The sequence below is a fragment of the Acanthopagrus latus genome, chromosome 6 (assembly GCF_904848185.1).
Source record: "Acanthopagrus latus isolate v.2019 chromosome 6, fAcaLat1.1, whole genome shotgun sequence".
NCBI lineage: Eukaryota > Metazoa > Chordata > Actinopteri > Spariformes > Sparidae > Acanthopagrus > Acanthopagrus latus.
Genome location: NC_051044.1, coordinates 26,261,950 through 26,289,123, shown reverse-complemented (window position 1 = coordinate 26,289,123; position 27,174 = coordinate 26,261,950). Strand labels below are relative to the sequence as shown.

Genomic DNA, 27,174 nt, shown 5'->3' with positions numbered 1-27,174 from the left:
GGTGCCAGCACATCGATTTAAACCTTAGTAAACATATTCATCATGTTCACTCTGAATAGTTGCAAAACTTAGACCATATTTTCCTCCTCCTGATGCAAAGAAATGAATTAAGGTTTTGGCCTTTTCCTGCTTTGAGCAAAGCACTTTTAATTAGATTTATCACAAAAATCAGAGTTAGCAGATTGTCTCTACCTCTATACTGCCAGCCCTTACCTCAGGTCACTGAACACAATAATATTAAATGTGCCACTACTTAAAGTGACAAAAGACAACATTCCGTCACATTTCCAAGTGGTATTATTGTTGGCGCCGCCGTTGCAAAGACAACTGGATCATTTCCATGTTTCTGAGACCCAAAATAACAACAACACATGACAAAACATGAGTAAACCTTGTCCTGGCTGACAGATGGCAGACAAAACTGTGGAATGATAGTGAGGTTTAAAGGGAACCACTGTCAACAGCGATGGTTTCATTATTCTACATCTGTTACATTGTGCAATCAATATTTACTTCTTAGTGATAGCGGGGGAAAAAAATGTGTTTTGCCTTTTAATTTATGTTTGAATCGTATTCATGAGATTGTGTGTGAGCTGCATCATACGTACGAAATATGCTTCAACAGCTAAGTGGCAATAAGAGGCGATTTGCGACACTTTAATTGCAAACATCTACAAAATGACCGAAAAATCTGCTGCAGCTGGGGAACGGTCATGTTCACATGAGACATACACTGACCTCATTAAGTCAGTCTGTGAGAGGCTCAGTTTTCCAAGAACACCTTCCACCAAACATCTGTAGCAAAAAACAAGAAGTCATGTCTCCCCTAAAAATATTCAGGGTGGCTTGGTCTGTGGGTGCATTTTCAGCAGTGCAGACCCTACTAAATGATCATAGACGTGTTATAGGAATAAAACATCAGCGGTGTGTCTGCTGTATGATCCTCTCGCCCCGAGCCACGACTTGTCAGGCTACCATATAGTATACAATTGAGTATTTATGGTCTTTAGTTTAGAGAATATTACAGATCCAAGACGAAAAAGACAGAAGGATGAGAAATGAGATAAAAAGGCACAATTATAAATCTGTCTGCTACTTGACCACCACAGACAGCAGCATGGATTGATCAATACATTGCACAGTTACGGATATTTCAGAGACGTGGAGGGGTCTTAGATTCTACGTTGCACAAACCCCGTTCAGATAAAGGATCAAGGAGTCAGGCCGACATATTCAACTAAACAACCCCTCTGCCCCTGCGGTCTCTCTGCTGTAAGGAGATGGAGAAGGGGGAAGCATTTTAGTCATTTTCCTCACAAGAGGGGGCGACATCCCCATTCAAATCACCTGCTGCATTTAGTGCTATTTATGGTGTGTTGTATGGTCGTCGAAATCTTCTCAGCACACAGTAGGTAATAACTTGAGAAACAGCACAAAGTGCTCGGAACAGCGAGCGCTAGATGCACCAATTATGGTTGAGCGTGACGCAAAAAAAATATTTTGCTTCATGTCTGCTTCTAACAGCCACTGTGGAAACATTAAGGGCCAAGGACTGAGTGATTTCTGTGCAGCTCTCATGCGTTTCCATATTCACCACAGTGGCTCGGAGCTGAAAGTACAAGGCTGCAAATGTAACAGAGTGTAACTCCTTCAGGTTCATTCTGTGGTGTGTTTACAGATCAGTTTGAGGAACCACCGCGTGATCTTCAACTGAGATGTCACCCGAGTCTCCTGAAATAGCTTCATCTCACCAACTCACTTGTACTGTCGCAGTGGCACTTTTCTGCTGAGAGTGGAGGGCGGTCCTCGTTTTCTGAGGTCATTCTGGCTCTTTCCTGCTGCACAGTCCAACATATGATGAGAGTTTTGGCTTCATGGGCTCTATAGGGTTTTTCACAGAAGTTTTAATACTGGATCCTACTGGGAGAGAATCTGAGAGCTCCCAGTTTGGCCCTGGCACTTATTTGTGAGGGCCTGCCATCATCACATAGCAACGGAAATAATTAGCCTACCACTTTCAGAAATCCTTGCTCAGATGGCCAATCTCACAGACTGCTTTCGCTCTCTCCAAACTTGACACAGCACTCAAGGGCTGGTTATTCATGTTCCCTGTGATGAGGCTGCCATGCAACACATACGCTATAAAGACATAAATCGCACGCACCCTCTGCATCATGATCAGACCAGCGCTGGACGGTTTGAAACCGTTGCAACAGAAGAAGAGAGGCAGAAAATGGATGTTAATCTGAGACACACACACATACAAGACCTGATGATGAACCCGGCTCGGGAGAAAAGCAATAAAGCTCGAGATGGTCACACAGCTGACAGCAGCACTCTTCACAGGGCCGGCACTTTTTATAGCTCATAGTACAGCCGAGAGCGAGAGACCCAGAGAAACAGTGGGAGAGAGAGAGAGAGAGAGAGAGAGAGAGAGAGAGAGAGAGAGAGAGAGAGAGAGTCATGGCTGTCTTGAATCCCTTCCTGCAAAATGTGGCCTCATACACACACACACACACACACACACACACACACACACACACACACTTTGACAGTGTAAGCTGGGTTCACTCCCTCTCTGTCTGTATCAAAGGCCCCACCATGCAGGGACTGACTTTTGTTCTTGGCAGCATGAAAAAAGAGAAAACCTCATGATGTTTATTTCCCTCTGGTTATATTTGACGCGGGTTTCGTTGTGGAGGGAAGTGTGCTCGGCTTGTTTTGTGTGTGTGTGTGTGTGTGTGTGTGTGTGACGTCTGTTTGCAGCACGGGGAGTTGCTACTGTATGAGTGAGATGTTTGTTTGCCTTCTTTGCAAGACTGACAGATTGTTTGTCTATGTTGGTTGGTTTCCTTCAACTCATTTAATCGAAAATGTAGTAATTCGCTCCTCCCGCCAACATTTCTGAGGGCAGAACAAATGAAAGAGGAGGAAAAAGAGGAAGACATGCCTGGTGGGTCTGTTGCGCTGCTGTGGTCTGATTTTAATATCTTATGTGGCATCCAGGGGGCTCATTGGTTGGTTTTCAGATATGGGGGGAAAAGATTGGGTCAAGCATGTTGCTATGCTACTAGAAAAATGATGCACATACAAAGAATGCATCCAGTGTTGCTGGAACCATCTTCAGGAGCAGATCAGAGGCAGTGAAGAGGATTTCTAACAGAATGCTGACATCTAGTGGAGAAATGCAACTCAGACATCCTGTGTCTGTACATTTGGAGGCGGCCTGTGTAGCAGCCGTGAGGGAAAAATACATAAATCAACTTCAAATGGCAGAGTTTGCATAAATTCTCAGATTTACTCAAAGTCAACAGCGTGAGAACAAATCTATAAACAAATAAATATTTAATTTATTACACTATCTCAAAGACATTGTGTCAGAAATACAAGCAACAGGGTGATGTCAGATTGTGGTCAACATTGTGCCTTACAGAAGTATGATCCAAAATACACAGTCAACAATCAACACACTGCAAAAGAATTAAAAAGCAAACGTAGGAATGCCGTACCTACACGTATTTACACATGTGCTCCGCTGCTGTTACAGTACTCTATGTTGTAGGTAGTAAAAGAAAGCTGGCGTGCCGCTGAATTACATGGATTTTACTTGTGTGAATCGTAGCTCTGCTTTTTGTGACTCCCTTCTTCAATACTGAAGCCAGCACTGTTAGAACTGACTTTACATTAATGTCTACAGTCACACCTACTTGGCATAAAAACCCACACATATCCAATGAGAGACTTCTACAGCAGCGTGGGAACAGTGTGAACAGCAATGATATCAGGTTTGGTTACCGAGCTTGTGCCTTTTGTTGCACAGTGCTTTGGTGTTTGAAACCCCTCACTTCAGTTACTTTGAACAAACGTGCTCGTTAGCTGGCTGGCTAACCTGCAGGCCTAAGTCTTGTTAGCTTCTGATGGATACATAAGATCTTGTTTTGCTTGGCTAGCTAACAAGCTAGTGCAACAAAACTGATTTGATGTACTTATTATCAGTGACATCTGCCTGGTAACAAATAAGGCAGAAACTAAATATCTATTCAATACTTCTCGGACGACCAAGTGTGAAAGCTACCTCAGCTGTGGATGAGCTTCCAATATGGCTGCCCAAAGAGATGCTATGTCAGCTGAAAGCATCTTGCTGCTCACAGACACTAGGCAGTATATCTGTTTAGTGGTAAGAGACACTGTTGACCTGGCAGTGGTTTGTTGTGCTCTCGCTGTTAGCACCGATAGAGTTTGTCGAGAGAGGGCGAAGAGCGGATCGGGATCAGGAGGAGACCGAGCCAGAGTCTTCGACGTCCGTGGAGTCGTACTCGTCGGCGGACTCTGTGAGGGCGGGGTACGGCCGCGGCTGGTCCAGGTTGACGTAGGTGACGTTCAGACTTATGTAGTGTTCTCCCTCCAGGCTGGACAGGATGGTGGAGACAGCCGACACCAACGTGGCAAAACTGGGCCTCTGCTCTGGATCAGGGTCCCAGCACTGGAGCATGATGCTATACCTGCAAAAACATGGACAGAGTGTGTGTCTGAGCAAGAAGAGGTTGGTCAACTCTTTATGTATGAGTACTGGCAAGAATCACAACAATCTATACTTACACACTTCACAAAATATTTATGTTTCCTTTCAGAAGTGACAAGCAAAAGTTCATGGTGTTGTGTTTTCTGTCTGAGGGCTACTGGATCTTTCAGACCCTACACAGCCACAGTCCACCCACAGAAGTGTTTTTGCTTATTATGCCTGATTAAACCTCTTCTGAGGACTGTGTGGGCATGTGGACACTCTGCCTGAAGTCTGACCCACCTGCTATTTATGTTGCATCAGCATGATTAGCCAGAATTACCACCTCCAGATTATATGCTGCCGCCAACCAGTCGGGTTGCAGTTCAAATCCACGTGTGCACAGACTCATACAATACATGGTATGTAGTGGAGACTTTGGAGGGACTTAATATGAAGGCATTAAGTTCATTTCAACAAAATGGAAATCTCACTGTATAGCAAGCTTCTTCACAGGGACCAACCTGAACCCTGTGTCGTGCCAACTTTGGTTGGAACTTTGCCATCATTATGATTTCGCAGTGAAGTTGACCTTTGACCTTTTGGTTATAAATGTAATTGCTTCATCATTTGATCCTATCAGACTTTTTTGGAACGTTTTCTCATAAATGTCGTATCGTTTCTTATGTTATGGCCCAAAATGTGCGTTGTGAGGTCGCTGTGAGTGACCTTGACATTTGATGTTTGAGCGCTGAATTTGAAGCAGTTCATCAGTTCACTTGGAGACCTAAAATCACTTCTGTTTTAATTAATGGTGAGCTATGAAAAAATGTCCAAGCAAGAAATGATTCTGTGGTCAGTCTAGTGTTATCAGCCAAAAGTCCTACAACTGGCTGATGTTCAGCCAGATATTTTTCAACAATCTGCCAGCAACGCTAATTTGCTTTTTTTTTTTAACTGAGACTTAGATGAGAGGGTTGATACCACTGATATGTCTGTACTGTAAATATGTAGCTGGAGCCAGCATTTAGTTTAGCTTAGCATAAACGCTGGAAGCACATGAGAGACACAGGTAGCCTGGCTCTGGCTAAAGATTGCAAAATCTACCTACTGACACCTCTAAACCTCAAAAACATAAGTATAAACTGACAATTATCCGTTTTATGAGGGTGTTGTGTGCCACGTTATTTCTTGGCTAGGACCAGTTGCCAAGCAACGAGGAAGTTGTTCCTGGTCCAGACATAGTCAGTCAAAAAAGTAGCCATTCCATCTGTTGGCTCTAGTTTCATATTGGATGGACACACATGAGAGTTGTATCTCATCTAACTTTCATCAAAAGCAAATAGGATTAAATCCTAAACGTCTAACCATCCCCATGTCCAGTGTGTTTCCACACAGGTCGCTGAGTGACACTTTTCCGACGCTGGATATATGACAAGGCCTCAGTGTACACCGGATGTGAATGGTTGATTTATTCTCCATCAATCTGTAGGTGGAAAAAGTTTCCTGTCCAAAGGATTTAACATTAAAACAGCAAAAACATGTCGGCTAATTCCTTTTGAAGACCTGTGTGTGTGTGTGTGTGTGTGTGTGTGTGTGTGTGTGTGTGTGTGTGTGTGTGTGTGTGTGTGTGTGTGTCACTGTCTGTGTGGCAGCAGCGTGCCTTCACAGCGTGTGGTGGTGGTCTGGTTTCCGCTCACAGGGTTGTGAAGTGGCCTGATGAAAGCTCACACATGGTGGCGGTGAGACGGGCCTGATCTCCTGTCAGGACCACAGCGCTGCAACAGCTGGACTGAACCCACCGCAGATGTTCATCAGTGACAAGATGGTGAGCACTGGTCGTTTTTTAATGTCTGGATACAAAACCATAGTCACACTTTATTAGCAGCCACGCTGCCCTCAGAACAGAAGGTCTTTCAAGGAAGATAGATAAAACATCTCCTGCTTTTAGTTTGTCATCCAGCCTTTCTGCAAATAAAATCTGTTGACTCCAAGCCTAACCAGAAGTGACCTCGATGACATCATCGCAGAGGTGAAGACATTGCCGTTTGATACCATCAGCAGGCGAGTCAACGTTGACATTTTCACGCCTGACACTCACTGGCTTCCAATATCGTTTCTCATTCCCCGTATGCAGATGTTCCCATACGGTGCACAAGAGGTCACTGGATGGTTTGATGAGTATGAGAATGTAGTGAATCCTGCGCGGTGGCATTTCAGAGTCACCTGATCTCAATTTAAAGGAGACATATGATGCTTTTCTGTATTTGTTCCCTTTGCGTCAGTGTTTTATATCCAGCGTGTTCTTGTGCATGTTAAAGATCTCAAAAAGTTACAAAGTTTTCCTCATCAAAATCACGTTTGTGTTCAGCAAGATATACTTCACTGATGAATACAGATGTTTGGCTATAAACTGACTATATTGCGGTTGCTTGACTTAAAGTCACCTTATAATACACAATTACTGCACATAAGAATATCTACAACTTATAAAGTTACAGTTAGAATACTTTGTGCAGTTTCCACAGTCGGCCTGTAAAGATGGATGAGTGAGTTGATGAGACGTTTAATGTCCTCGACAACCTCTGTAGTCTCATTTAGACACTAGTTAGCAACCACCGTGTTTTCAGACACGTAAGCTCTTTACAGTTAAATTGTGGCACATTTAATGACTTATTTTAATGCCGTAGAATAAAACAGATTAATATCTTATATCTGTGGTGGCCACAGACATTATTTAGTGCATTTAACCAATAAAATACATTTTTAAAAAACTTGTAGACTTTGAGAGGAGAGAACCGGTTGTTGATTTCGGTGTGTTAGGACTACAAACTGCATGAAGGTTATAATTTTCAGTTACTGTTTCAGATATTGTGAGATTTATTAGGAGTACATATAAATGAAACAGCAGCAAAGCAACATTTGCAAAAAAAGGCAAAACTGGCTTCAAACTGAAAAAAAGAAGGAAAAGGTATTTTTCTTTTTATTATCATTTTTTAGCCTTTTATGGCTTTGCTGACGGGACTAAAACACTTTTCCCTGACCGGGAATCGAACCCGGGCCGCGGCGGTGAGAGCGCCGAATCCTAACCACTAGACCACCAGGGAGCAAATTTTCATCAGAAAGACTCAATTACGCTTTGTGTGTCACATTATCTCTCATCTACTTTTTATTTAAGGATGTAACAATGTTAAAATTGAAGAAACATGTAAAAGAACATTAATATTCGCCCGAGCTCTCCACCACACTCTGAGACTGCTTCTGGATTTACATCATGTACTTAAATGTAGTAATTTACCCGTTTTAAAGGGATATTCCGGTGTAAGTTTAATCCATGGTCTAAACCACTGTGAAACTGTGTTAGACTCCCTCTCGAGAGATCAAGTTAACAGACTGCTAATTCACGGAGTTTAATCAACCTCAGAAACGGCCTCACAACAACAACACGCTGCAGGAAAGGATCCAAATGTACACCACCATCAAAAAGCCACAAATAATGCTCAGATCAGCACCAAACTTCAGCAACAGTACAAACAGGCTCTCAGTACGTAGTCGGGGGCATTAAAACTTCACTAGCTTCGCTGGATTTCTACTGAAAAGCTGATAAAATTTACCGCTCTTCTGCAGCAGCTTCCTGTTGACAGGAAGTCCCGTCTAGTCGATTACCGAGTGCAGTAGAGTTCCACGGCTCATGGATGAAAATGTATTTCCATGACTCCACGGAAAAGCTCAAATGTGTCTTACCCTGCCAGTTTATAACAGTTATTTTCGAGAGCGGACAGGGACAACAACAGAATTGAGCATTTTCTAACTGCATTTGGTAATCGTCATGTCGGGACTTCCCCGAACCAGAAGCTGATGGGGAAGAGTTGAAATCTTTAGCTTCACAGTAGAAACCCAGCTAAGCTAGCGGAGGTTAGATGCCACCGACTTTGTGCTGAGACCCTGTTTGTCCTGTTGCTGAAGTCTGGTGATGTCCTGAGCATCATTTGTGACTTCTTGGTGGCGGTTTACATCTGGATCCATTTACTGCAGTGTATGGTTGTCGTGCAGTCGTTTCTGAGGTTGAAAAAACTCCGTAAATTAGCGGTCTGCTAACTCGATCTCGCGAGAGTGAGTCTAACACAGTTTCACAGTAGTTTAGACCATGGATTAAACTTACACCGGAACATCCCTTTAAAACTGGTCCATTACTACATTTATTCCCGCTGTTGGTTTCAGCTGAAACACAGCGAGAGATGGAATAAAAGATGTAATAAAAATCAGTTTGTCAAACCGCTAGTGCTACAAAGTTCAGCTGTACATAAACTTCTGCCCTCAACATCAACAACCTTTCCCTGAAAATCTCCCATAGCTAAATGGGAGAATACAGGGCAGATTGTGCGATGTTGTGCAGATGTTGTCATGCAGCCTGAACTGATGGAACTTTTTTGTTATTATTGAAGAATTTCTTCCTCAATGAAGGTGGGCGAACCGGAGCACCCGGGGAAAACCCAAAGTAGCACAGGGTTGACAAATGTGTGTGTGTTTTCAGCAAGTCTCCAGTGTTGAGTGTGGATTTGGGCTCTAGAACAGCTTTCGGAACCACTTCTTCTTTTTCTTCTTCTTGTTGATGAGATCTTCCAGTTGGGCCTTCATGGAGCTTTCTGTCTCACCCCACTCCTCCTCCTTGACCTGTAGGGTCTTCTTAAGATCTTCTGAGGTCTGAATGAGGGAGGTCTTTAGCTCCTGCCACTCAATTTGGTGGTCCTGCAGTTCCTGCTCAGCACTTCTCAGAGCAGATAAAAGGGCGTCGTTCTCGTGCTTCTGCTTGTCCAACTGATCGGCAAGCAGAGCTGCAGCTTCGTCCTGCTTCTTCCTTTCCTCCAGAAGGGAGGATTTCTCCTGCCGCCAGCAGAGCCGCTCGGTCTCCAGCAGACCCTCTGCCTCTTTCAGAGCAGTTGTGATCTTCCTGGTTTCCTCCTTGCTTTCTTCATGCTGGGCTTGTTGGGAAGCCAGAGATCTTTTAACAGCTTCCGTAACCTGCAGTTGCGTTTTCTGCAGGGTTTTCTTATAGTCCTCTGTGGCCTGAATGAGTGTTGTCTTCTCTTCCTGCCACTCAGAACGATAGATGTCCAGCTGCTGCTTGAGGTTTTTCAGAGCAGCAACAAGGGCGTCGTTCTGAAGTTTCTTCTCGTCCAGCTCTGCCAGGTGTAGAGTTCTGGATTTCTCCATCTCCTCCAGCAGGAAGGATTTCTCCTGCCGCTCGGTCACCAGCAGGTCCTCTGCCTTTTTTAAGGCAAATGCGACCCTCCTGGTTTCTGCTTTGTGTTCGTCAGTCTGGAGACGATGGTAAGTCTGGGTTCTTTCTGCGGCTTTCTTTGCATCTTCCTTTTGTTTTTGAAGAGCTTCCGTTTTCTTGCCCAGCCTCTCCTGCAGCTTCTGAACTTGAGATTTCTGAAATACAAGATCGGCCTCCAGCTGTTCGGCTTTCGAGCGAGCCACAAACACTTCTGCGTCTTTGTCAAAGAGCTGCACCTCCAGGCTTTGAACAGCTATCTTGGTGCTGTGTTCAGCCAATGTTTGCAGCTGCTTTGCAGCGTGGACTTCTAATTCCATCGCTTTTACTTCCTCCTTGAGGTTTTTATTCTCAACCTCAACTTTCTCCAACTTGTCCTGAACATCCTTGGTCTTCGCAATCTGATCCTCAAGGTCATCGGTGGCTATCTTCAGTGTCTCGGCGGCTTTGGCCCGCAGCGAGTCCACATATCTAGCCTCCTCCACCATCTTCAAAGCACTATGCTCTCGCATCGATTGGATTCTCTCCTCAAGGCGCTTGCTGTAAGACTTCTGTGCATCAAGATCATCCAGAGTGAGAGACAGTTTCTTACATAGAATTTGGACCTGTGATGTCAATTCCTCGGTGTCCGTCCTGGACTGGATATTAGACTGGGCCTTAGTAAGCTGGTCTTTCAGGGCACAAATCTCTTTCTCCATCAGCTCTTTCTCATGGCTCCAGGTTTTCTGTCCTCTGAGCTGATCAAGGATATTAGTCACAGCATCCTCCTTGATTTCCAAATTGACTCTGCCCTCAGTTACAGCTTGGGTGAGCTTCACCCTGCTGTCTCCGAGCTCACGCCTCATGTTTCTCTGAAGGCCAAGCAGAGCAAATTCGTCCACCACGGGGTTGTTATCCATGTCTACGAAAGGTTTCTCCAGCGGGACCTCTGTGTTTTCGATCCGCTGGTTTCTCTTTCTTCTCCTCTCCTTCACATACTCTCTCCTCTCTTCTCTCTCTCTTCCGCGCATATCTGCGTGGTTTCTCTCCTCACTTCTCTCTTGACGATCCATTGCTAACAGCAGTAAAGATGTCAATGAAACAAGCCGAGGTGAAAGCACCTGTAATCTTTCTACACGTCTCCCAACATTCTAGAATGTTCAGTACATGAAGATCAAAGCAGAAGAGGCCCAGAATGTTCTGATCTTCTTGCTGTTGCTATGGCAACAATGACCAAGTTTGTTTACTAAACTCTTTTTATTTCATTTGTACAATTGTATTTATCTAATTCATTTAAATCCATGTTTGAGCTTTTTTTTATATAGTGTTATTTGTACAACTGTATTTATCTAATTCATTTAAAGATGGATGTTAGCTTGGAGACCTAAAGTACACAAAATAAACAAAGCAGAAACATCCGAAAGTTTCCGACCATCATGTTAAACTATAAATCGTTAAATGTTAAAAGTTACAGCTGTAAATGACAGCAGAAATAAACAAGTGTGCTGATTTTAACATATCTCCGCGACGTAAATCAACTGAGAGTCGACCAGAAGTGGCTGGTGTTGTCGTACTGTGGTGATCGAGTCTATTGGATACCAGCTGTTTGAATACATGAATGAAATGAGTCCAAATGTGGACCCACCTTTTTAATCCTTACTAGCCTGCCTGAAGTTTGGTGTAGAAAGTATCCCTTGAGAATTAATTTAATTGAAGTCTTAAAGAGACAGGAGCTGGAGCAGAGCGTCTCAGACAGAGGCCAGGGCAGTACGAGTCAACTGATTTTGTATTTTTCGAGCACCGAAGCTTGTAAATCCGTTCTAGTAGTGACCTAACATGAAATCACTAACCTGAAAATGAACAACAATCTGTCTCCTTTAAGACAATGCTCACTGTCATCATCCTCAAAACACTAATTAGAGGAAATAACATTTGAAAGAATTAAATTCATCCCTCCAGGAGAGTTTCAGAGACACCTTACTATGGCACTTTATTTGCGGTGTGTCCTTGACTTTGTTACCCGTCTGTACATTTGAGTAATTCAGTGATGTAGCATTTGAGGCCGATTTAACAGCTGTTTAATTCGCTCTGATCCCACCGTGATGAATGCTAATGTGAACGCTAGCCTAAGGGATCATTTTGAACTCAGTTCAGCGACAGTATGAGAGCATTATGAATTCATAAAAACACAGTACAGACACCCAACCAACTCTACCAGTGAATCATTTATATCATCAAGCTATTTTCTATTCTGGGACTAAACATACACACTTGTTGTGTTTAAATTCACCACCCTCGCTTCTCACCTTTACAGAGACATCACCATCTGCAGCGACACACTCCACTGTACTCCCTCATCTCCCAGCCTCCCAATATGCTGCTCAGGTCTCTCCATCGTTCTCCCACATTTCCTTACACCTCTCTCCTCTGTTCTTCCTCACCACTCTCCCCCATCCTTCTCCAGCCGCCCTCCCTCCCTCACCGTCTGAAATGACTCATTACAATACAAGCATCCTTCTGAAATGCCCAAACTCACACACACACAGCTCTGAGCTTCATAACCGGTTTTTCTGTGGTCCAAACACTGTAACAGAGGCCATTGTGTTGGCTTAGGGTTAAGGGTCCTGTCTTAATGGGAGGACAGAGACGTAGATGAGCGACAGAAATCACAATTAAGTTTCCTGCTTTGACTGCGCTCCTTCCTACAGTCCATAGATATATTCAACAATCCCAACTGAACTCTGTGTGTGTGTGTGTGTGTGTGTGTGTGTGTGTGTGTGTGTGTGTGTGTGTGTGTGTGTGTGTGTGCATGTGTGCATGAGTGATTGAATGTACTGTTTAGTGCGGTGGACAAAAACAGAGGGAAGGAAGTTCTCTCTGTGGTGCCAAAAGGAAAAGTGGAATGATGAAGGAATTCTTCTGAAACAATCCTCACAAGCTCGAAGGTCCTCGTCAGAATCCACAAAGTGCCATTAAAAAAGTTCAGAGCAGCCAAATGTGTGTGTGTTAACGTGTGTGCATAGATGTGTGTGTGTGTGTGTGTGTGTGTGTGTGTGTGTGTGTGTATACGTCCTAATAATATATAGCTCTCTCACTGCCAAAGCTGGGCATTCATTCTGGTGGAAACAGTTTTGTTTTCCTGCCAGCCCTGAGTTATGGACAGTTTGGATGCACTGGAGTGTGTGTGTCCGTGTGTGTGTGTGTGTGTGTGTGTGTGTGTGTGTGTGTGTGTGTGTGTGTGTGTGTGTGTGTGTGTGTGTGTGTGTGGACATACACATTAACTCCCAAAGTGCATTGCTTAACCATGTTGGCATAGCAAGTAGTGGACAAGTTACAGGTTTTACACTACTGAGTGACCATTCAAACATCTTGTTCTGACTACTTGGACTTTGTCCTCGCACCTTCTGTCGCTGTGCTGTAACTAATAATCTGTGTTCGTATAACTTCCGTTTTAGTATTCATAGTAGAGCAGTCTTTGGTTCTGTGATGTTTCAGAATGGATACATGGAAATTAAACAACAGTTCCAAACAACATAATGCTATTACACTCCTGCTACTTACAAAGGGTCAGGACAGTACTGAGGCTGGGGCAGCCTCCTGCCCTTCAGCAGATAATGTGTTACATCATAAGGGTCCACCTCTGGGTAGGGGCTCGCTCCTCTGGTCAGCATCTCCCACATCAGCACACCGAAGGACCACTGCATCAGGAGAGGCCAAGTTAAAACAACTAGTCAACTACAAATCAGCATTGTGTTCCGCACACAAAAAAGGAAGTTAAACACAAATTTATAACTTTAATTGAATCTCCTCTCAAATTAAGGGCATAAAGAGGTCAAATTAGGCAATAAAATGCATAGATTGAGAGAGAATAAAACAGCTGCCAAACATCAGTGAAAAGAAAAGACTGAACTTGTAAGAAAAGAATCTATTAAGCATTGTTAAATATTATTAAATACTTAATACAGACAGAAAGTTGTAGAAAAAAGCTCAAAAAATATCTCACTTAAGGACTAATCACAGGAAATATTCATCTCAATTCATCCAAACTGCCCATTTTCCATAAAGTTCCTGCATGTCACTTATTTCAAATGATATACATCTGCTGATTAAAGAGGTCCCTTAAAGAAATAGAATATATACCAGTGATGTAGAGGACAACAGATAACAGTGTATTGATTATTTCCATAAATGAATAAGGTTAGAATGGATGTGAAAAGGCAGATATTTTGCCAGATGATGCTATGTTTCACTATAATACCTACAACACTTCACCGGCCGTCATTACACTACAGCAGATCTTCATTTGCTCACCACGTCCGACTTGGAGGTGAATTTCTGTGTCTGCAGACTCTCGATGGCCATCCACTTGACGGGCAGCTTAGCCTTCCTGTGGTCCTGAACACTGTAATACTCCTTATCGAAAACATCTCTGGCCATGCCAAAGTCTGCCACCTTCACTGTGTACGACTCATCCAGCCTACAGACAGAAAAGGGAAGGTGATATTTTTGTTGCAAATCATCATCATGGTAACTCAGTGCTGTGATGTAACATCCTCAATTTGTAGCATGAAACTGATTTGCTGACGGCTCTGCACATCTCGGTGACTCACATGCAGTTGCGTGCTGCGAGATCTCTGTGCACAAACTTCTTCTGAGCCAAATACTCCATCCCCTTGGCAACCTGCAGCCCGAAGCCGATCAAATCTTTCACAGTGGGGTTCTAAACAAATCCGAAATACGCATAACAAAAAAAACACTGTTACTTATTTCACTATGTGTTAAACAGACAGCTGTGCGTCGAATTAGTTGGTTCATTTTCATCGTTTTAATGTCGCTGTCACACCCTCTTCTCGCAGCGAATGAAGTGCCGCAGGTCCCCGTGTTTCATGTACGGCAGCACCACTAGAGGAAGCCCCTCCTGCGGCAGGAGGATGCCCAGAAGAGACAGGACGTTACAGTGGTGGAAACCCTTCATTATGATACCCTCCTTCAGAAACTGCTCCACCTCCTCGACATCTGTTATTCCTGGTGACACACACACATGCATAACCTTTAAGACTTTTTTTAGACTTAAATCTGAAGGAGGAGAAGACACAATGAACACTTCCTCAATCATGTGGCTTTCTGTTTCCACAGACGAGGAAGCAGAGACTTTACGGAGGCAGATATTACTCACTATTCAAAGACTTGACAGCACAGTGGATTTCTCTGTTGCTGTGGTCAGTGAAGTAGCCGTGATAGACAGTGCCAAAATGACCTGCGAAGAAAAATACAAAGAATGAAACATGACTACAGCTGTTCCTTAAAAATATGATACAGGCTGCATAACAAGTTTTTTTCATATCACAGAGAAGCATTCCTTACCCTTCCCTATGATCCTGTGGTGCTGCACAAGAAGCATCTCAGCGGGAATAAGGACGTCCTTCACCTCCTCCAACAGCTCCGGCCTGAAACTGGAGATGGAGATCTTCTCTGGAGGCATGAGGGGGGTGAGTGTAGGGTCGATGCTGCCTGCAGCATAGGCCATGCTGGGGAACACCACCTGCCCCACCAGCGGGGTCGGAGGATTCAGGGACACCACTGGTAAAAGTCCAATTAGAGGGGTTAATTAATGAGATGCAAATTAGCTATAAAGTATTTGAGTGAGTATGATATGTGCTTGAGTAGACAGTCACCCCTCCTGTAGTCCCCAACAGGCGACATCTCCACATTATTTGTACCAGAGCGGTTAGAGCGGTGGGTCAAACGGGTCTCCACCATGGAGGCTGAAAAACATTTCACAACATATTTCAATCATCAACCCAAGGAGAAGGACACCTGTACGTCCTACGCAACAACAGGGATGTTCTAGTTGAAAGGTTTCATCCCAAATTCCCACCCACAGCCGGTAGCAGTTGTATAAACAGGTCTGACCAAGGTCCACATAACAGAGAGGAGCCCACCTTTCTTCTTCTTCCGCAAGTGTTTCATGACAACAAAGGCCAGCACGGCTCCGGCCACCAGAGCAGCCAGGATCCCCAGGACAATGCCCACCATGTAGTGGTTGCTGACCCTCACCACCGTGCCAACGTTGTGGACCTGCCCGTTGATGGAGATCTAAGGAACAGAGCCCAACAGACACATAGTGAATACCATTATCATTGCATTAATATAAGATGTTGCTGTCCCAAAGAGAAAAGAGAAATGAATTACTAAAAGTTCAAAACTACCTCTTCAATGCCTCAACTGTGCGATTTAAATTTAAGTTAAATCATTCTTTGTTCGATGACTCAAACCTTCTTCAAACACACAGCATGCATTTCACGATTGCTTTTCTCTGTCAGCATTGTTGATGGTTTGCTCATGATTCATTTGAATTGTAACTAGTTCCTGACGAACACTTTAAGGCATCTAGCAGTGTGTGTGGAGACCGCAACCAACTGAACACCCCTCATCCCACCCTAACCCTTCAATGGCCTCTTAAAAATCCCAAATCCGTGAAGTAACCCTGCGTTCCAATCGAGCCTGACTAACCTTCACCGGCAGTCCCTCGCTGGTAATGGTCATGTTCTTGGGGATCCTGCAGGTGATCTCGTTATCCAGGACTTTAGCGTCACAGTTAACACCCGCCACCGTCATAATGATGGTCATACAGGAGCTCACCAGGTTCAGCTTCTGATGCTGCGAACAGAGAGGTCAAATCAATTTCTCAGACACAGGATATTTGGAAAATTAAGAAATTGACATTAACAGAGCTTACATGTAAAGACACTTCGTCAAACCCAGGGTACAAACTCAGCACGTGTCCCTCTGTTTCAAATGGTATGGGCTCGCCGTAAGGATGGTAGGAGAACTCCTTGTTCCAAAGTCCCAACGCTCCATCCATGTCAAAAGAAAGCTCTCCTTCCTCGGTCTCATCTCTGGGAAACACAGGAGTAATACACTCCATCCTGGTGGGCGAGGACTTGCCTATGCACTCCTGAAATAAAACAGTGTGATCAGACTCTAATTCTCAGTCCAGAGAGTAAAATGTATTCGACCTTCAAGGGAAGTCGAATCATTTTAAACATAATGCATTTGAATATATCTGCTGTGCATTATGATGAACACTGTACCCTTGTCATAGGTTTCAAGTGGCTCTCATTGGGTTTGAAGCGGATGATGGTGCGGTAAACAGAATCCAGGTTCTCCCCCTCAATCACAATTTTTGACCCCCTGCAGTTCAGAGGAAAATTGAGGGATGGTTACCTTGTAAGGGAAAGTAAGACCGTTTCCTGTTTCGACTGGAGACTTGTGATCCCTTTGTCTCGAACCCATAGGATGATTCAGCAGCTGTTTGTGTTGAGGTCTCTGTGGCCTACCTGTCAAAGCTACAGCCAGGCAGAACAGCTGTGATCTTTGGGTTTTCTTTGTAGTAAAACACCTTTGTGGTGAGAACAGGAGACTTGTCGATGAACACGCTCAGAGGGACGTCCCTCACCTCGGAGATGCGTTGGGACAGACAGATGATGGAGGACACATTGCTTTTAGGCTTTGTGACTCTGTAGAAAAGAGGGAAGTATGTTAATTACATGCCCTGACAGATAAACTGCCGCAAATCAAAAATCTTTTAATGTTCAGTAGCATTGAAAGCGGAAAAAAAGTTCAGCTCCGAGTCACTCTTTGCATGCCAAATGCTGTCTGCGTGTTTCCCAAACCTCCATTATGTACACAAGTTTGAACGTGTTTGCTCAATACGTCATGGCAATAAAAGTGCTCTGAGCAGCATCTCATCTTCTTAACTGCTAGAAAGTAGGGCATCTACACAAAGCTGTCAGGGAAACAGTGTATTTAAAAACAGACGCAAGTGTCAAAAACACATATTTCCACACCTCTTTATGGGACAGGGCACGTCGTTGAGAGTGACCCGCCTGGTCTTCCCAGCATCCAGATAGGGTCCAGTAACTGTGATGAGTGTGCCCCCAACACGAGGACCATAGTTTGGCTGGATTTCAGTGATGTTGGGGATCTGGAGTGACAGTTTGGCATAGTATCAGGTTAGATAAACATGTTTCCAGATAGCAAATAGTGAATAAACAATTTTCAGCTTGATAATAGCAAAGATTACCACAAACGTAAATCCTGGCATTTCTGCCTTCCCATCAATGGAGTAGCGTCCCTCCACTTTGCCCTCATGTACCTCCACTGTAATGTTGACAGGTTTGGACAGTTCAGTTGCCCCAGAGCGAATCTTACACACCAGGCTGAAGAGCAACACAATAAAATATCAGTTACTGCAGCAGCGCCAACAAAAACTGAATCTCAACGCTAATTGTTAAATAACTACAGCCTACATGTTGGCTATGTAGCTGTATGGTGCGAATGTCAACTGGCTACATTTTGTCACAAAATGCAGCAAATAACATTTTGATAATATTGCAAAAGTTTTTTATTTTTTTCAAAAGTGTTTGTCTACAAATACTTATGAATGAAACTAACATATTGTTAGCAAAGATTAATTTGTTAAAATAAAAATTTACAACACTGGTAACAGTCGACCCATGATACCTTGTGATCTGATCAATAGTACTAACAGACTGCACTTGGAGCCTGATTAGATCTGCGTGGTTACTCACTGTGTGTTGTTGCTCTTGGCTGGAATCACAGTGCAGGCGGTCTGTCCGAGTCGGACTTGGTGAGTCCTGGAGCTGATGGCAGGTCTTATGGGGGACTGGAACTCCCATCCACACACCGTTAGCTCTGTTTGACCATCAGGGGGAGCAGTCCGTGGAAAGAACTGTGTCAATAAAGCAGAATATACTGTATAGCGCCACCTTGAAATGAAGCATCTTGCACAAAGAGATGCATCTCTGCTTACAGAGCAAATCTCACCCCAGTGATCCCAGGTGGGCAGGACTCATTCCTCCATCGACTCTGACACTCGCTCTCCCAGGTGCAAACTCCAGAGCACCAGCCACAGCCCATGAACTTTGGGGCTGTCAGACAACTGGCACAGGTCAGGAAGTGTTGGCAGCCCGGCCCTCTCTGGGGCACCTGGATCATCTGCAACAGACAGCCAGCAATTTTAGGCAAAAGATGCCCACACGCGATTAAACTAAACTAAAACAATTTTTAAGAGAAGAAGTGTCCTTTTCTCAGAGGAAATGGCGTTTACTGTGACCTAGCAAAACGAAACCCGTGAAAGAAAACCCTCGACTTTTTAGACTTGCCTCATCTTCCTGTTGTGTCCCGATCTCAACAAAACAAGGTTATAGTGCTAGCATCTCAAACGCCAGAGGACCAATGTGATTACTGATCCAGTGTCAGACTCTAAATGGTCAAGTTGAATGATACCAGCCTGAAAATCACAGGACTTATATGTTGTGAGGAAAGTAGCGTGGAGTATGAATCTGAAAGATGTGTGAGCGTCCTTTCATATTGAACAGAGGGGGAACAGTATCTGACAGTAGTATTTCAAGCTGTCAGGATGCCTTCCCCCTGTTTTAAATGGTCAAATTGAACTATACCATGATGAAATTCACAGGACTTATCTGTTGTGTGGAAACTAGTCTGGAGTATGAATTTGAAAGATGTGTGAGCGTCGTTTCATATTGAACAGAGGGGGAACAGTATCTGACAGTAGTATTCCAAGCTGTCAGTATGCGTCCCCCCTGTTCTAATATCCACCCTGCCCAAAACTACAGAGCCATATCAAGTTTATAGATTTCCTTTTGCCACTTATTCATTCTCCGAGTCACTACATCCCAGCATGCACTGGGCAGAAGGCAGGAAAACACTTGGGGGAGGTCTCTAGAGCTTCATAGGCAGTGAACAATCAATCACACTCCCACATCATTTGTAATTGTAATGTAATCTGACCTTCCCACCATAGTACGCTGGGAGGAAAGCTCACCCCAAGGGCCTCCTGCCATTATATGACAGTAATATCCATTAAAACAAGTGTACGTGAACATAAAACCTGTCCAGAAAAAACTGTTTTACACATTTAAAAGCATGGGATTGCTACTGTACCTTGTCTCCAACCACAAAGAGAAGATACTCTGATGAGTAAACAGCAGCAATGGATGAGACCCTCTGGTTCTCTACCAAAGAGTAATTGGCAAAGATAATAGGGCTGGATCGTGTCAACACAAGCTGCCAACACAGACACAACATACGATCATTTGTAGTGGATCATACCATGGTCAAGTCAAGACACATAGTTATTTGATCTGTAATGTTGTATACCTGCAGCAGGCGTCCAGTAGAGGTGCCGATATGTGCAACAGTCTTGTTCTCTATGGTTGTGACCAGCAGAGATGTGAGGAGGACGTCTGTCATCTGCCTGTTAAAGAGGTCCACTCTGTAGTAGGGCTTGGACACCATGGTGGGATGGTCCCGGCACGTGGCGTTGTTCTCCATGCTCTAGTATCGAGACCACAGGCAGCAGAGGAAGGGAAAAATGAAACCATGAGAGAGAATGTGAGGTAGAACACACTCAACATTATTTATACTAGTATTATATCATAGACTAGTCTTATTAGGTGTGTTTAAAATAGGTTGCCTTCCCTACTAGGGCTCTTAGCAGGGCTGTACCAAATGAATTTGTCCTTTGATCCAATGACCACCATAAATATATGAATGCTCACACAGTCCACCACTAGTAACAAAGCAGATATATTACACATTTTCCTTCATGCTGCTTTCAAGCCAAACAGCAGGAGCTTTCGTTTTTTTGTCACTCCCACACAGTTTCTCACGTCTTATCTGATTTATAAAAAGTTTAATTTGCAGAGTGGCTCAGAGTGTATATTCATGGGCTCTAAAGAGGTCTTTATTTTTTCGTTTATCTTTTAAGATGCACAGATGTATCATGACAGGCCCAGCTGTCTGCTTGTGTGAGGACGTGGTATGAGCTGCTCTGGTCATCAAGGTAATAAGGAGAAACAGTCCCTGGAGCAGCACAGGCACAAGGTGAAACGGTCATGATAATACGATCATTACATAATTGAAGAGCACATGACAAATGATCATGTGCAGCATTACTGACAGAAGGATTGCCTTGTAGCTATAGACACTGAGCCAGCTGGATCACTGTTTGATTAAAGTCGAGTCTTCCTGTAAACACTGACTAATATCTTTGATGCCAAGATACGAAAACCAAGAAATTACACTTGCTAATTGTTTTCTTGGCATGTTAAAGTGGAGACGGGAAACTGGGAATTAAATCAAGTGAATGCAAAAACATATTGGAAGATGTTATTCAGCTCCATCATCCTGTCTCATGATGTGACCCAAGGGCTTAAAGAAAAATACACTGAAGGCATAAACCTCCATAGCCCAGATGTGTTTAAAATCTTGGTTATAATTTTGATTGCTGAACAAATAAACTCAAATTCCACTGACCACTGATTTAAAAAAACAGCATTATTTGGGGAGCTTGTACATACCTAGCCAATAACATAAATAAAGGTTGAAAAGCTGAGGTATGTCCAAGGACAAACTCTAAAATGATACTGAGAAAAAGCGTGAATGAGAACACTATTAAAAATCTGATATATTTATCCAATCCTGTGCTGAAACTTTAGATGAGAACATAAGCCATAAATTTCCTGTGATCAACAGATTTGCAAACTCATTTTGAATTTCTTTTTTTTTTTTTTCACTTTCCGAATGTCTTAATAATTCAAGGACTTTTCAGAATAGCATAGTATTTGTGAGTCAGAGATGAAGTTGGCAGGTGTTTCGCTCCGCTGAGAAATGGAAGAACCAGGATTTCAGACTGTTGGACAGTCACCCCTGGCTGGTTACTCAACATTCAGACCAGCAGCCAAAAGCAACAAAACAGAAGGAGCCGGAGGAGACACATTCACTACTCCAAGTAGAAAGTGCTTCTCCAAACACAAACAGGAGAAAGAACATCCAAAAGAGAGCTTTCGAACTTCATAAAAGGTCCAACTTTTTTTTAACAGCTGAAATCAAAGCCAGTTTTCACCTCACAGGGTTGTTTTCTGTCCAAACATCCAAACTATGAAATCATGGCTGCAAGAAAAGCAACTCAGTTCTGGGAATTTTACTTAACTCTCAGGCTGGCTAGAATTGACTTTTGCTAAATAGGGATGAGAAAGTCTGAGCACAACCCTCCACTCCCAAGCAGCCAACACTAAATAGAATAACATTTTTAAAAAATCTAATATGATAATATGCATGGGATCTGGTGGTAAAAAGCAGTTTTCCCAAGAGAGTCGACACAAAAAAAACCAAAGCCATCTTTAAAAATATATATCCAAATTCACACTATGGCCTTAAAAGGATACTGAATACAGTCATAACACCAGTGTCACTTATATACAGACTAATATAAAAGGAATGAGAAGGAATTCTGACTGACAGGAGATACATCTTGAGGTTTTTCTTTTTCTGTCTCTTGTCTGACCTGATATAGTAACTCTGATATAGAAACAAGTCCTCTTCCACTCCCAGCTGGCCTCCATCCAATTTTCATTCCACTGGTTCCCACTAATAAGTGTGTGTTAGCTGATGTATTCCATATTTATTTTCCAATCCCAAAAGCAATTTGTATCCCTGTTTTCTTGGTTTTGAACAGCAAGTGCTCACAGGTAGCTGATGCAACTGGTTTTGGTTGCATTCTTCTGTCAGCTGGGATGCAAATTACCTGAGTGGTACTTCACAGAAATGAACACAATTTCCCTTTCTTGGACATAAAGTGAAGTAAACTCAAGGTCTAAATAGAGCCCACAAGGCAGCCATTGTCCTCTGTCATGCTCAGGGAAGCTCAAACGCAGGGAGTAAGTCAAATGATTATTATTATAGCACTTCATGAATGATCAGAAACTTAAAAGATGATGGATAGTGAAAATCTGGAGGGACATCGAGCCATATTCAAAGGTATAATAACATTTGATAACCCATTAACTAGTTAACGTTAGCATTCAACCATTTCTTTGCTGAAATTAGCAATTTATTAAGACGAGTGAGTTTTGACTTCCAGGCTCCAAGTTACATAAATGTGTGTTTATACTGTAGAGTTCATTTACATGTTTCCTATCGCATCTGCTTACAGCATTTTACAGTGACGTTAGCCAGGAAATGGCTAAGTTGGCTAGTTGTTGTCTATAGGAAGCTAATGGATTATCAAAAATGTTGTTTTACCGTGAAATACGTCCCAATGTCTCTCTGAAATGTCTCAGTCTATTGGAAGACTTACACCTTAGCTTGTCACCTTGTTGTAGTATGAAGCACAGTAATGATGAAGGAAATAATAAATTAAGTAAAAGTATGACTTTTGGGGAAACAGCCTTATTCACTCTCTTGCCAAATGTTAGATGAAAAGATTGATAACACTCTAATGTGTGCATTCTTGATATAAAGCCAGAACACAGTTTTCAAGTGCAGTATGAATAAGCGCTCAGGGGCAAGCTTAATTCACATTTCCGATGAGACAAACTTTCATTTTCACCTTTAGTCTTACACAATAATTGGAATGATCATGGAAAACAGTGAGTCAGGCTATTGGGCTATGCAGCTGGAGCTAATTCTGTGCCATGATTAATTCCTTTTTACAGTTAGTCTGTTTTTCTTTTCATTCGTCATGTTTGGCCTTGTCATCATACGACTGCACAGCACTGCTGCTCCTGCCAGTACTGTGGGTAGAATGTTGCTTTGGGGTTTACATGATTGCATAAACTGATAATTCTCTGGAAGAAATTCTTATAAGTACTTATTCAGTTATCTTGTTTGGATATTATCATCCACTGTTCAAGTACAAACAAACTGTGGTTCCAAATGAGTTCATTCAGCCACAACAAGGTCTCAGTGGCCTGGCTTTGTTTACTATTCTTTCAATATTTACTCAAAATGGTAAGAGAACAGACATGAGGCATATTTTATAGCTCCACGCCCACATATTAATATAGTCAACAGGCCCTATCGAGATACCTGCACCCTAAAGTCAGCAAAAAATCATCCATGACAATGTGCGCAGTTCAGAAACACACCTGAGATGTTTTTATTTCATGGGTGTTCCCAGTCTGATGGTAGATGATGGAACACATGGATCAGTTTACCCGCTACACTACAAATACTTTCCCTCTTAGTAGGAGAAGGGGTGGGATAAAATAAGTGTTCATGTCTTCATACTCCTGTTCAGGCGTGTCACTGCTTGTTAATGGAATATTCTTTGTAAGATGCTTTTCCTTCTTTCATTTGTCAAACTAACTTAACTTTTTGTTTTGTTTTGTTTTCACGTGTCCGAAATACATTTTTATTAAATTCAGTCATTAATTCTTAGGAGAATCGATCCCAGCTCTCACAGTTGAATTTGCCTTTTAACCAGTACCTGGAAGAAAATCAAACAGGGATTCCCTCTAGGTGATAAAAGTAGACCTGAGTTCATATCAATCATCTGGAATTGCTGTGTCTTAGTGGACTGACTGGCTCACCTCATGCGGACAGCTCTCACAGGGCTGGAAATGGCAGAGCCCTCTGGAGAGCTGCTCTGGTCCGGACTCGCAGCAGTCATCCACCCCGTCTACGATTGCCTTGTTCACATTGTCCATGGGGAAGGCGCACAGGGCCGAGTCGTGCTCCGTGACCCCGTTGTCGTCAGTAACTGCAAACACCCCGTAGAGAATGTCATCCTCCTCCTCCGCCCCCAACTCCTCTGCCAGCTCCCTGCCAGCCTTACCAAAATGGGCTGCCTGGACCACGTTGTACACCACATCCTTGTAGGGCTCACTGGCTACGTTCCTCCTCCGGCGTTTTGGTTCAAAGCGACACTCCAGGATCACCTCCCGATACCGCTTCATCTCCCATTCGTTCCGTGGGAGACGACCCAAGCGAGTCTGAAATGGCGATGAGTCTGACTCTGGGCTCTCTCTCTGAACTGAGAGGAAGTAGACAAACTCCTGGGTGAAAAAGCTGTAGACGTATTCAACATGGTATGTCCTCCGCAAGCCTGGGAGGACAGTCAGGCCTCGCACATCACTGTAGAAACCATCTTCTGTGGCCAGAGGTCGACGCACTGATACAGACTTCCTTCCATAACGCTGGGTCACACTGTCATTGACAGTATTGGCAACAAAGAAGTAGACTGTCTGACCCTCTTCAACCATGGTTACTTTGGTACCCAGAGGGCTCGCCACACAGTCAGGACAGTAGGCAGCAGAGTTTGAATCCTTTCTGAACAAACACTTTGAAAGAGAAGGCGGCTCTCCATCCTGGTTTAGCTGATGGAAATAGCACACACCATACTGAGAACTTCCACAAGAGTATAAATACATAAAGAGTGTATCCAGCAACAAGACCTGATTGTTGGTGTCCTCCAGGAAGTTGGGATCCTTGTCAACATTGCACAAATTACATATCTGACACTCTGGGCTTCCCACCGGCCCTGTTCGGAGCTCCCACACCTTCTCCAAGCTTCTGTTGACAGCTTCAATCACATTCTGAGAGGCAACATATACCTCCTGGTAAAAGGAGTTGTTAACTATGTTCTGGATGGGGCCCCGGGCTTGGAAGAAGGGCATGGTATAAACCACAGAGAAGTTGGCAGGGCTGGGGGCAAGAGAGGAACAGTTGCCCCAGGCAATGGCCAGCAGAGTCTGGAGCCAGACACTTGTCCCCCAATGTGTGATCCAGTGGACCATCTCCAGTCCGGGGTGCACGGGGGGGGCGGGGCAACAGCACAGACAATGTGGGGCTACCTCCAGGTCCAATGTCGGGTCCAAAGCATCCTTTACATCAGCTGCTGATACCTGAAGGAAAAAAGATGACAGAGTGAGTCTTTAAAGCAAGAAAACATCTGCCCTTGTGACAAGCGCTAGATGACCACTTTAATATGTACATTAAATTCAAAACCAGGAGATAGTTAGCTTAGCTTAGCATATAGAGTGGAAAATGGGGGATACATCTAGTATAGCTTTGTCCAAAGGTGACAAAATCTGCATTCCAGCTAGGGTCGGCCAGTGGACAATAGCATCATCTATCCCTCATGGCTGACAGATTGACTATTAAGCCCTGACCATCGTAACACTGGTATTTAAAAGGCCCTCAAACCATTCCCCTCAGAGCTGCCGGAAGGCAGGAATTGTTGGCATTGGCGACATGTGGGAAAGAAAATAATGTTTGTTGCTGCTCATTGTCTTTATGATCCATTTATTGTTTTCATATTGTTAAATTTTGTGTTTTTTTCTGCTTGTCACTGTCAGTGTGTTTCTCTCAACCTTGTCTTTGTTATTCATTTTATTAGTTTCCTGGTGTGATGGAGACAAATCCCCCTCTAAAAGTCAGCACGGGGAAGCATGTTGGCCAGCAGGAAAGGTATGATTAGCGGGTCAAGGCAACAGTGGGGATCAGCACTGTGGTGTGCCAATATGCAACTGCTGCCTAATGGAAACTTTGAGGAGACACAGTACCTGAAATTAAGGACCATAATAAGCCCCCCTTCTCCCTGCCAACAACAATGTCACCATCAATGACAAGTTTCACTGTGGACATCGTTATATGCTAATTTGCTAGACACTGCCTACCAGTACATCTGAAGCTGCTAAGAGCACTGACTTCCTTCAATCGTGTATTTACCATGGGGCTCCCAGCAAAGCAATAGTCAAAATCCAAAGTTATCACTAAAGATGTGTTGTGTGATGGACATGGTGCTATCTGGGAGGATACATTCTTTGTATTTCTGTAAAGTTGAAATCAGTGTCAGTCTGCTTAATTATGTTCCGTACTTAATCTCAATAGATGTGCAGCAAAAATCATCATCTTGGTTTGTCCAGACAATGATTAAAGTACATGCAGTCATAAAGATAAAAGCTTCCTCTGACTCCCACTGAGAGGAAGTGTTTACACAATCAAACAGAGAACTGTGCTGGTGTCGCTCAGCACAGCAGACAGTGGATGAAACTATTTTTGTGACTTCCTGCACAAGTCACTCATATCTGCCTGGTCATGTTTATTCTGGTTAACCCAAAGTCCCGTCTATTTTTCTTCCCTTGTGAGTCAAGTTTGTTTTCATGTAAGAGAATCACAGTCAGTGGCCTTAGTTCAACTATACTGCTGTAAATGTATCATATAAAACTGAGCATTTTTTCATGGCACATCTTCGTCAGTCTCTGAACAACCAACCACCCAAATGGAACCATGATTCAAACTGCTAGCCTGGTCCTCAACCTGAACAGACGTCGTCGGGTGGATCATTAACTAGACACGTCACGGTAAGGCTGTATTCAAGATCCCCGGCCTCTCTACTTTGGATTCCTGTCACAACCACTACGTGCCTTTCAGGGGGAAAGATGTGCACGGACTGATGGTCATTAGAGGACATGTGCCTTATTAAGTCCCAGGTGAAAAAAGAAACGGCTCACCTGCCCGTGCCAAAGAATTTCATCAACTCTGGCAATATTCTTTCTTTATTTTGACCAAAATTATTTCAAGA

At 43.5% G+C, this 27,174-nt stretch overlaps 1 protein-coding gene and 1 non-coding gene across 2 annotated transcripts; both read right to left on the bottom strand.

Moving 5' to 3' along the window:
* Nucleotides 1-3,326: 3,326 nt before the first annotated feature.
* Nucleotides 3,327-25,384, bottom strand: mst1rb (macrophage stimulating 1 receptor b). Its single transcript, XM_037100057.1, has 20 exons — nucleotides 24,179-25,384; nucleotides 19,965-20,141; nucleotides 19,749-19,871; nucleotides 18,609-18,779; nucleotides 18,353-18,513; nucleotides 17,845-17,980; nucleotides 17,609-17,745; nucleotides 17,099-17,278; nucleotides 16,853-16,952; nucleotides 16,498-16,716; nucleotides 16,272-16,418; nucleotides 15,701-15,854; nucleotides 15,434-15,523; nucleotides 15,123-15,338; nucleotides 14,935-15,015; nucleotides 14,602-14,783; nucleotides 14,369-14,478; nucleotides 14,070-14,235; nucleotides 13,320-13,456; nucleotides 3,327-4,502 (listed from the first exon to the last, which is right to left on the bottom strand). The coding sequence occupies exons 1-20, from the start codon at nucleotides 25,382-25,384 to the stop codon at nucleotides 4,271-4,273; spliced, it is 4,125 nt and encodes a 1,374-aa protein (XP_036955952.1). The 3' UTR covers nucleotides 3,327-4,270.
* On the bottom strand, nucleotides 7,537-7,608 carry trnae-cuc. Its single transcript has one exon. It is a non-coding gene; the product is annotated as a tRNA-Glu (tRNA).
* Nucleotides 25,385-27,174: the final 1,790 nt, after the last annotated feature.